Source organism: Parasteatoda tepidariorum, chromosome 10 (assembly GCF_043381705.1).
Source record: "Parasteatoda tepidariorum isolate YZ-2023 chromosome 10, CAS_Ptep_4.0, whole genome shotgun sequence".
Taxonomy (NCBI): Eukaryota; Metazoa; Arthropoda; class Arachnida; order Araneae; family Theridiidae; genus Parasteatoda; species Parasteatoda tepidariorum.
The window spans coordinates 63,947,022-63,957,122 of NC_092213.1; the positions used below are offsets into that span (position 1 = coordinate 63,947,022).

At 35.1% G+C, this 10,101-nt stretch overlaps 1 protein-coding gene across 2 annotated transcripts in view; it reads right to left on the reverse strand.

The window, feature by feature from the left end:
• Positions 1–8,708: 8,708 nt before the first annotated feature.
• Positions 8,709–10,101, reverse strand: part of LOC107448769 (monocarboxylate transporter 7) — a 16,432-nt gene continuing 15,039 nt past the window's right edge. For both annotated transcript variants that reach the window (XM_071186408.1, XM_016064094.4), the window contains one exon: positions 8,709–9,104. In XM_071186408.1, the coding sequence (XP_071042509.1) occupies positions 9,054–9,104 (51 nt within the window). In that variant the 3' untranslated portion in view covers positions 8,709–9,053. The remainder of the gene's footprint in view (positions 9,105–10,101) is intronic.

Below are 10,101 nucleotides of genomic sequence, written 5' to 3' on the forward strand. Positions count from 1 at the left end.
GCGTGTGGCGCAGTTCCTCTGTCTGATAAATACATGCTGGGCGGCCCATATCGAAGTATGATGTTGTGATATAGTGCGTTAGCCACTGTATGTGCTGCGAGAGAAGCAGAAGGTGTCGCAATAACATAGCGTGTGGCATGGTCAATCTGAACGAGCATGTTGGTGTTACCAGATTTGGATTGCGGTAAGCAAATTATGTGATCAGCAGATACAATTTCCCATGGTGTTGTAGGAATCGGCAATTGCTGTAATAAGCCATAAGCGTTGGCAGTTCGACGATTAACAATTTGACATTTATGACAACTTCGAACATATAATTTGGTATCCTTTCGCATTTGTGGCCACCAATAGCGCTGCTGCAAGTTGTGAAGGGTTTTCTTGGCATCCATATGTCCGACATCATCATGGCAAGCAATCAATGTTCTGTCTTTCATGGATTTCGGTATTACAACAACAGATTTCAATCCATTGTCTTTAAGTCTTACAAGCGTATTGTTCTCAATCTTGTAATTGGATATAATTGACAAAGTCTTTTTATTAGGGTTATCTTCTTTGAGTAGGCGAAAAATGTACTGACAAAAGTCATCTCTGTTCTGTTTTTCACAAATCTGAGATTCACGGCTTGCAGTAACAGTTACACAAATAGCTGGTTTCGGATAACGTGAGAGATGATCGGCAATAACATTTTCTTTTCCAGGTCGATGAATAGTTGTAAAGTCAAATTGTGCAAAATCCACCAAATATCGAGCGAATTTCCGATTGAGAGATGATTTCGTAACAACATATGCTGTCGTATAGTTGTCTGTTATCAGCTGAAATTTGTGACCAATAAGATATAGACGAAATTTTTCAGTAAGTGCCCAGTGTACAGCAGCACACTCCAGCTCATTGCTGTGGTAGCGTGTTTCAGCATCTTTTAAAGTCCGTGATGCATATTCAATGATACATCGTTTTCCATTTTGCTCTTGAGATAAACATGCACCTAGTCCTGAATAAGATGCATCAGTTTCTACAAAGGTTGGTAGTCCTTGTTTGAAGTACGCAAGAATAGGAGCGGTAGTGATCTTGGTTTTCAAAGTCTCGAATGTTCGATGTTGGTCATCAGTTAAAGTGATTGTCGCATTACTTGTCTTCTTTTCTAATCCTTTAAGAATATTTGTGAGCGGTTTTGCAACAACAGCATAATTTCGAATGTGCTTTCTAAACTGATTGGCAAATCCTAGGAAACTGCGGACTTCATGAATTGTTTTTAGAGTAGAGTAACGTTCAACTGCTGCTGTGCGTTCTGGATCAGGGCGTTCGCCATCTTGGGAAAGAATTCGACCAAAAAGAGAAATTTCTGATGCAGCAAATTGCGACTTTCCTGGATTTAGCTTGAATCCGGCTTTACGAGTAGCTTGAAAAATATTGTAAATAACTTTAAGGTGGTAATCAAAATTATCATGTGAAGTTGAAATGTCGTCAATATATGTATTTACATTATGTTCAGCAAGGTGGTCGTATGCACATTTTATTGCTCTTGTCATCATAGATGGGCCGTTAGTGACACCAAATGGCATTCGAAGGAATTCATAATGTCCGTCAGCTGTTACAAAACCAGTTTTATAGACGTCAGATTCTCTGATACGAATGGTATTGAATGCGGATTTTACATCCATTTTAGAATTAAAGCGTTTTCCTATTGTTCGTTTAATCACATCTTCCATCTGATCGATTGGGTGCGGATCAATCTTGGTGATGGAGTTGATAGTGCGTGAGAAATCTACAACAACTCGTCTTGGAGTGCTTTCATGGAAGGGCTGCTCAACGATGAAGGCAGGGGTGGCGTAAAGCGAGTTAGAAAGACGACAAATTCCTTGTTTCAACCATTTTTGAATTTGAGTGTTCATAAATTGGCGATCTGGTTCTGTAAGGCGATATGGTCGACAACGGATAGGCTTGTCATGTTGCAATTCTATTTTGAATTCCACATACGGACATAGTCCAATATTGTCATCGTCAGAATAAAATATGTCTGCAAATTGTCCAATTATAGCATCAAGTTGAGTTTGTTGAAGCTGAGATAGTCCTGCAGATTTTGGAATAAGTTCAATTTGAGGAGGATGTTTACTTGGTTTAACAACTTCGTCTAATGATGGTACTGAGAGTTCACTGGAAGCATACAATTAATGCTAGGTTTCGATGAATGAATACATTCGTATAGATGGAGAGCAGATGGCGTAGAAATACATAATGAGCCGTTAGAGTCGTAAGTGCATCTAGCTTGTACTTGGTGTAGCCAATCAAATCCCAAAATGAGCGGAAATGGAAGTTCGGAGCAAATGCCAACCTTGGTCATTAGATGGTCAATGTTTCCAACCTTTATGTTTAAAGAAAACCATCCAATAGGGTTTATTAAATGGTCGACGACTTGAAAATGTCCATCAGTCCATGGGTGAATAACAGCATTAATAGGAACGCAAGAATATTGAATAACGGTAATATCTGCACACGGATCACAGAGGGCTTAAATTTCTGTATTATTGTCAATAGTAACAGGTATTAAGGCACGCTTATTTGTTTGAGTTTTAATACAGTTTACAGAATGATCATTTTCATTTGCAGGCTCAGATCTTGTGGGAGGAATGTTGCGATTTGTGTTGCGACGTAAATTTGGATAATTTGAACTGGTGGAGCTGCGTGGTTCATTATTACTGGAACTAAGTGAGTGTCTAGTTGACGGGAGCTGAGTTCTCGGTTTGTTGTGGGATTCTTGAACGGATCGTGAAGAATTTCGTGATTGAGTTGTAGGTAAATTTCGTTGAGGAGGAGGTAAATTGCACATAAAAGAAGCATGACCTTTTTCTCCGCATCGCCAGCAAGTAATATCTTGAACATCGTCAGTAGCAGGGTTATATTTACGTCTTTTTTCAACGTGCGAAATGAAATTTTTTGACTGATTTTTTGGTACTGGAAATAAATTGTTAGCTGATTGGCGTGCCATATTTTCTTGTTTGAAACTTCGAATTGCATCAAGTGCGGCAGCTCTGTCAATTAATTCTTCTACAGTAATGGAATTCTGAGTAGCTAATGCAATCTGCCATTTTTCTTCTGTAATATCACCAATTATCATAGAAATGCGATCAGCTTGTGGTATAATAAACGGAGCTTTTTCAAGAAGAGCATCCTTAGCATAAATATAATCAACTAAACTTTCATCAATTTTTAATTTACGAGCGCTCTGATGAGCCAAAAATTCTTGCATTGTAATACGCCTTTTGAATCTGGCAGCGAGGGCAGTTTTCCATTCAGTCCAGTCATTATAAATTTTACCTCGTGTCATTTGCCAAATTTTTGCAGATCCAGCGAGGCGAGAAATAGCATTAGTTAACTTAAGATCATCTGACCAATTAACTAGTGTCGCAATTCTATCTACTTCTTTTATCCATTCAGAAGCATTATCAATAGCATCTCCTTTAAATATTGAAATGGAATTTGCTGTATCATTAGTGGATGTAATTTGAATGATATTTGGTTGACTTACTTGTCTGTCCAGTAATTGTTTTTGAGTCTCCATAAATGTAGCGAGAATTGCTGCAATATTAGAATCAGTTTGCGAGAGAGGAGGTGAAGGGGCGAGTTGACGAATATGTTGACTGCTTAAAAATTCCACTTGTTTCTGAAGTAATTCAATTTTAGTCAATAATTCTGAGTTATCGAGGCAATTTTCTTCGGAATATTGTGTATTGTTGTCATTATTTGGCGATTGCATGCGAAGAGTTAAAAGTTCATCTAAAGTTCCATCATCTGTTCTTTTTATATTATCATTAACTAAACGCGATATTAAGTCATTTTTATTTCCATTGGGCGAAAGATTTCTTAAACGCAATCTGATTTTAACTGGGCGACAGTTAAATGAGTCAGTCGTTCCACATTCAAGGCATTTAAAACAGAATTCACGTCTGTTGACATCATGGCGAGAAAAGTGCAGCGAATCTGTTTTGGCGACGTATGTTTGGCGAGAAGAAATCAGTATGTAATGGAATCCAATTTTCAAATTTTTTCCCCCCGGTTAAATATGTTATTTTTTGTCAAAATAGGTTTACCTGGGCGAGTTTCAGCCAATGATGAATACTTTTTTGCTTCGTTGGCAGTCAAAATTTCATGGAAAGAATTTAAAATGTAGCGATAGAAGAAGTTCGATGATCAAAGAAGAAGTTTTAAAAAGGTTCTTTTTTAAAAAGACGGCTGCGCCATATAAGATAAAGTTGAATGACAAGGAATTTAATTAATATGCAATACAGTAAATAAGCGAAGAGATATTTCATAAAAGTATTTAATGAAAAATAATAACAGCGAAATATATGTTTTTGCGAAGCGTTCTATTTACATCTCTGAATGTTGCCATCTTTGATTTGAAAGTTAAACTATTCTTATGCGAAATTTGTTCCGTTGTCACTGTATACAACACTCGGTCGTCCTCGACGAGCGATGAATCTTCTTAAGCAGAGTAAGAAGTCTTTGGTAGACAACGAACTGACCAATTCTAAGTGTACAGCTCTGAACACCGCACACGTGAAAAGCACAAGCCAGCTCTTTTACCCACTTTTCAATATCAAAGGACCAGCCAAATCTGCTCCTACAATTTCAAAAACTGAAGCGTCCTCTTCTGTTTTCTTCACTGCTTTTGGTAAGTAAAAGTGTTGAACAGTTGTGTATTTCTAGGCGTACTTCTTCCTCATTTGTCCTCAACTCTATACTTGGCCAACCTCCTACGGTGCTCTGAGCCAATGTGGTCCCTCCCACCATCTAGATTTCATAAGCTTTTCCACAGAACACCCCCGGGAAGGCAGATCCGCTGGGTTGCAATCACCTGGAATGTGTCTCCATCTCTCCTTTGTGTATGTCTTAAGGATTTCCTTGACCCTGTTCCTCACAAACACACCCCAGGATTCTTCCCCTCTTCCCTTTGAATCCACTGCAACGCAATAGTTGAGTCCGTCCAAAAGAATTCCTTAAGGGTTAGATTCAAGTTTCTCCGTACTAAATCAGCCAAACGTGTGCCAATACAGCAGGCTAAAAGTTCTAACCTAGGTATAGAAATCTTCTTTAATGGTGCCACTTTGGAGTTTTAGCCATCAATAACATGTACCGAAGTATTTTCATCTGTCTCACATCTCAAATAAACTACAGCAGCATAAGATAAGCCACTTGCATCGCAAAAGGTATGTAATTCTGACTTCAAATAATTATCAGGAAGCACTTGTCTTTTTATTTTTAAATCTTTTAGTTTCTTCATTTCTCCAATCCAATTTAGAACTTTGAGCTATGTAACTTCACAAACCTCAGTATCCCCGCCTAATTCGGACCTGCAACTCTCTTGCATCGAATACTTGCTGAGCCATGGAAAGAATGAACCTTCTACTTATCTTTTCTGGATAGTTTGAAATGGATTGAGTATCACAAAAAATAACATCTTCATTCTTGTCCCATAGTAAACCTAAAACTTGTGATGGGACCATAGGAACACTTGAACGTTTAACAGTAGAATATTCCCATCCTCTCAACCCGAACTTTCCTTTGACCATGATCTCTGTAGACACTTTTACAAATCTTTGTAATTCATTTTCAGAACTAACTGAAGTAACACAGTTATCCACATAGTAAGCAGATTTAAGTGTCTCTGAAGCATCTTGATATGGAGAAAATGCAAATGAATTTAAATGATTTCTTAAAACAGCACCCAGTAAACGAACTTTTTTTCTTCATCTACCTACCATAAGAATTTCAAATACTTGCGATCCTCTTCTGCTAATGAAATTTGCAAAAACGCCCTCTTAATGTCAGCAACAACTCCAATTTTTTTCTGTCTGAATTTAAGAAGAGTAGTTGGGATGTCTTCGAGCAAGTTTGGACCTTTCATTAAGCAGTCATTTAACGAATTAGTCATTTAACGATCAAGCAGTCATTTAACGATTAATGGAATTGAATCGTGAACATTTTCGTGCCATTATTTTTCATAACTTTCGACGTGGATTGTCAAGACAAGAGTGCTTCGATGAACTTAATTTTTTATTCAGCGATAAAGCGCCATCTTACAGCACTGTAAAAAAATTGGAATAACGAATTTAATCGTGGTCGATGTTCGATCCAGGACGAATCCCGTGCAGGTCGTCCAAAATCCGTTGTTGTGCCAGAAAAGATCGATGCTGTGCGTGAACTGATAAAGCAAGATCGTCATGTGACATACCGTGAGATAGAGGCGTCTTTGGACATTAGTATGACTAGCATTAATTAAATATTGCATGAACATTTGAGCGTAAAAAAATTTGTTCGCGTTGAATCCCGCATAATCTGACAAACGCTCAAAAAAAGGCTCGTATCGATTGGTGCAAGGAAATGTTGGAAAAATACGTTCAAGGTACATCAAAGGCTGTGTATAACATCTACACAGGTAACGAATCATGGATCTATGCATATGAGCCGGAAACAAAACAGCAATCAACTGTATGGGTCTTCCAAGACGAGGCAAAACCAACAAAAGTTGTTCGAGGAAGAAGCACATCGAAAAAAATGATTGCCTGTTTCTTTGACATTAACGGTCATGTGGCAACAGTGGCGTTAGAGCAACGCAGGACGGTCATTTCTGAATGGTACACGACCATTTGTTTGCCAGAAGTCATGGGACAAATTCGAAAAAAGCAGAAGAACAGGCGAATCATTCTTCATCATGACAATGCGAGCTCTCACACCTCGACTCAAACAAAGGCATTTCTGACGGAGCGAACGATCGAACTGATGGGTCATCCGCCGTACAGCCCTGATTTGGCACCCAATGACTTCTTCTTATTCCCACACATCAAAAATAAATTACGTGAACAACGATTTTCGACCCCCGAAGAAGCGGTTGATGCATTCAAAACGCATGTTTTGGAGTTACCTCAATCGGACTGGAAAAAGTGCTTTGAAAATTGGTTCAACCGCATGCAAAAGTGTATTGATCATCATGGAGAATATTTTGAAAAACAATAAAACCAATTTCAATCCTACATATTTGTTTTTTCATTATTAGGCCAGAAATATAAATAGCAACCCTCGTATCCATCTTATTCTTTAAATTTCTTGCATTTTTAACGACAAGTTTCCGAACACAATATTCAATTAAAAGTTCCTCTCGGCCAAACCTTGGTTTCAAACTCGAGTCAGTAATAATTAGCAGTGAATGCGTTTATTAGCGAATCACTGAAAGGCTTTTTAGTTAATGGTCGAAGCGAAAATGAGTTTATAAATGTGCAAAAATGTCTATAAATCTATATATTATAATTCGGCAGTCGACGATGGCAATTTTTTATTTTTCATTATAATTTTTAACAAAATGGCGTAGATTGAATGGAAAATACCTTCAAAATATTATTTAAGCATTTTCAAATATTATTAAGAAAGAAATATTTAAAAATTCATAAGAACAACTTAAAAGTTCTTTTTCCAAACTAGTAAATAAATTTAAGTGTTTTTTTTAAACACTCTCACTACAAGTACTGAACATTCTTTTAGCAAAATAATAGCTATAAAAACCTATTTAAGGTATATTCTATGGCAATAATTTTTAACAAAAATGAAACCGCAGAGACAATTGATTTTGAAGTCTTTTGAATTGTTTGCGCCAGCTAAAAAAAAGAAAAAGTACATTTTAATGTTTATGCTTATAAATTTGTATGTCATAAGAGATAATGCTCATTAAAAATATTGCTTTTAATTAATGTTTATTCTAGAATACTTGTGGTGATATTCTCATCAATTAAACTGACAGCTTTTCCTTTTTATCCTTAAAATCGATAATTTTTATTTAATTTCTTCATTTGTTTCTTAAATCAACATTTAAGGCTAATATAGATATTATAATTTTCTTGTAAAAATATTGTAATTTAAAATATAAAAAGCAATTTTATACAGCGTCATAACTACACGAGCGAGACAATTTAAGGGGTCAAAATAAGTATTTTTTCTTTTAATTTAGATTATTTTTCCAAAATTGAGTTAAGGGCGCCTGGCGCCGTTTCCAGGATCGCCCAGGGCATGCGTTGGCACTGACAGTAGTGTTTTCGAAATCTATTAAATTTAAGATGTTTGTAAAGCCTTGTGATGTCAAACTAGGCATTACATATTTCCTCCCAGCTTTTAAAATTTCTTTAATTTCTTAAATTAATTTTTTTAATCATTCTTAATTGAATTTTAATTAAATTACATTTACATTACATTTAAATTACATTATTACATTTAAAAAGCTAATATAAAATATTCTATTCTTTTCTTAACAATCAATGTAACGGCTAACTTTTTATTTGAATACTAATGTAAGACTATTTAATTTACTGTCGCTACTAAATCGAAAACTAAAATCTATTTATAACTCTTTATTCCTTACCACAAAAATTTTTTTCAGTTACATGGTTATACTTATTCTCCCAGTCTTTTTGGCGATTCGCTTTCACCAAATTACTTTCAAATTTAGTATTGATTATGTGGGGTTGACTTTATTTTCAGTTATGTTATCTTTCGATAAATTGCAAACCATGCTCCTAACTGTCTGTTGGGTAACAATTCATTTACTTTTAATTTCGAAATTCTTGATGTTAAGAGAATGATTTTCTTGATCCCTTTGAGGAACTTTTCTTTATTTTCATAATTAAGGAATGTGACCATGTTCAACATAAGATTTATACAATAAATAAATTTTTCCTATGCGATTTTATTCATTTTTTCTGGGATATATATCCCTACATCATATCCAAATTAAAATGTATCTGAAACGTTCATAATACTTGAATTCTACAAAGAAACTAAATACTACCAACCACTATTGAAAAGAATTTGTACTAAACTATTACAATAAGCCTCAATATAACAAATATTTCTGTAAATTAAGGGAAAAATTGAAATATAAAAAATGTTAGCATGCGTTTCAACAAATTCTTCATGAAATTATGTCACATTGTTTGAAGTTATTGCCCGTCTTCTTTTCGCTAAATGAGGGACGAAGTAAATGATGAATCCAGAGAAAAAGGAAATACCCGTTAGAGTGTACATAACGCCATCGTAAGATCCATGCTCTTCTCTGAAATAACCTAAAAATAAAATATAACATTAAAAAATAATCCGTTCATAAATATAATAAAAAGTGCAACTCTAAAATTAAGTTGAATTTTAACGGTGACATCGTATCTAGTGTTAGTAACCTTGACAAGTTTTTTCTACCTAAACTTAATGAAAAAAGCTTGTCCGGTTGTTTATCCGAAAATCGGATATCTAAAACGTTTATCCGAAAATGTTTATTCATATCCGAGAGAAAAATTCTAGCAATAAAGAATTTAAAAAGTGTTGCAATCAGTGAAGCACGAAACGATGTATTAAAACACGAAAAGATGTATTAAAACACGAAATACAACCGCCCCAACCCAGGTTGGGCATTTGAGAGATCTCATTTAAACAGAGAGTGTTAACTTTACGAGTTTTTGATGCAACTTAAAATTAACTTTAATATTTGGAATTTTTGTCAAAAATGAAGTAATCATTAACACATTAAGGTTCGTAAATTATTTAAGCGAGGGGAAAAAACAAACAAAAATATTATTGAGAATATAATCACTATTGAGGATGTTCAGTTAATTTTGTTAAAAACTATGTACTGAAAAATCATTTATTTATCAGTTATTTTATCACAAGCGACTAGGGGAAGGACGATTCCATAATGTTAAAAACTTAGAGTTTCGTCGGAAAAGTGAAAATAGGGAAAGAGGGAAATTACACTGAGAATATTGGGGATTTTTTTGTTCGCTTCCTTGGCGTATTGGTTAAATTTCAAAGGTTTACCGTCACCGTTCGCATTTGTTTTTATGTTTATTTTTTGCGACGTTTGCTGTCATTTTCGAACTCGTATAAAATATGTTATTTGTTGAATTTTTTCGTTATGTCTTTGTTTTTATTATTGTTATCTGTTTTGCTTTTGTTTTTAATTTCTTTTTTACTTTAAAGTTAGTTAGATCTTAATATATGTATGTTGCCGGCATTGTATAGAATACTGGATGTTTTTAGGCAAAGTAGGAAATGTGAGAATTATACCGG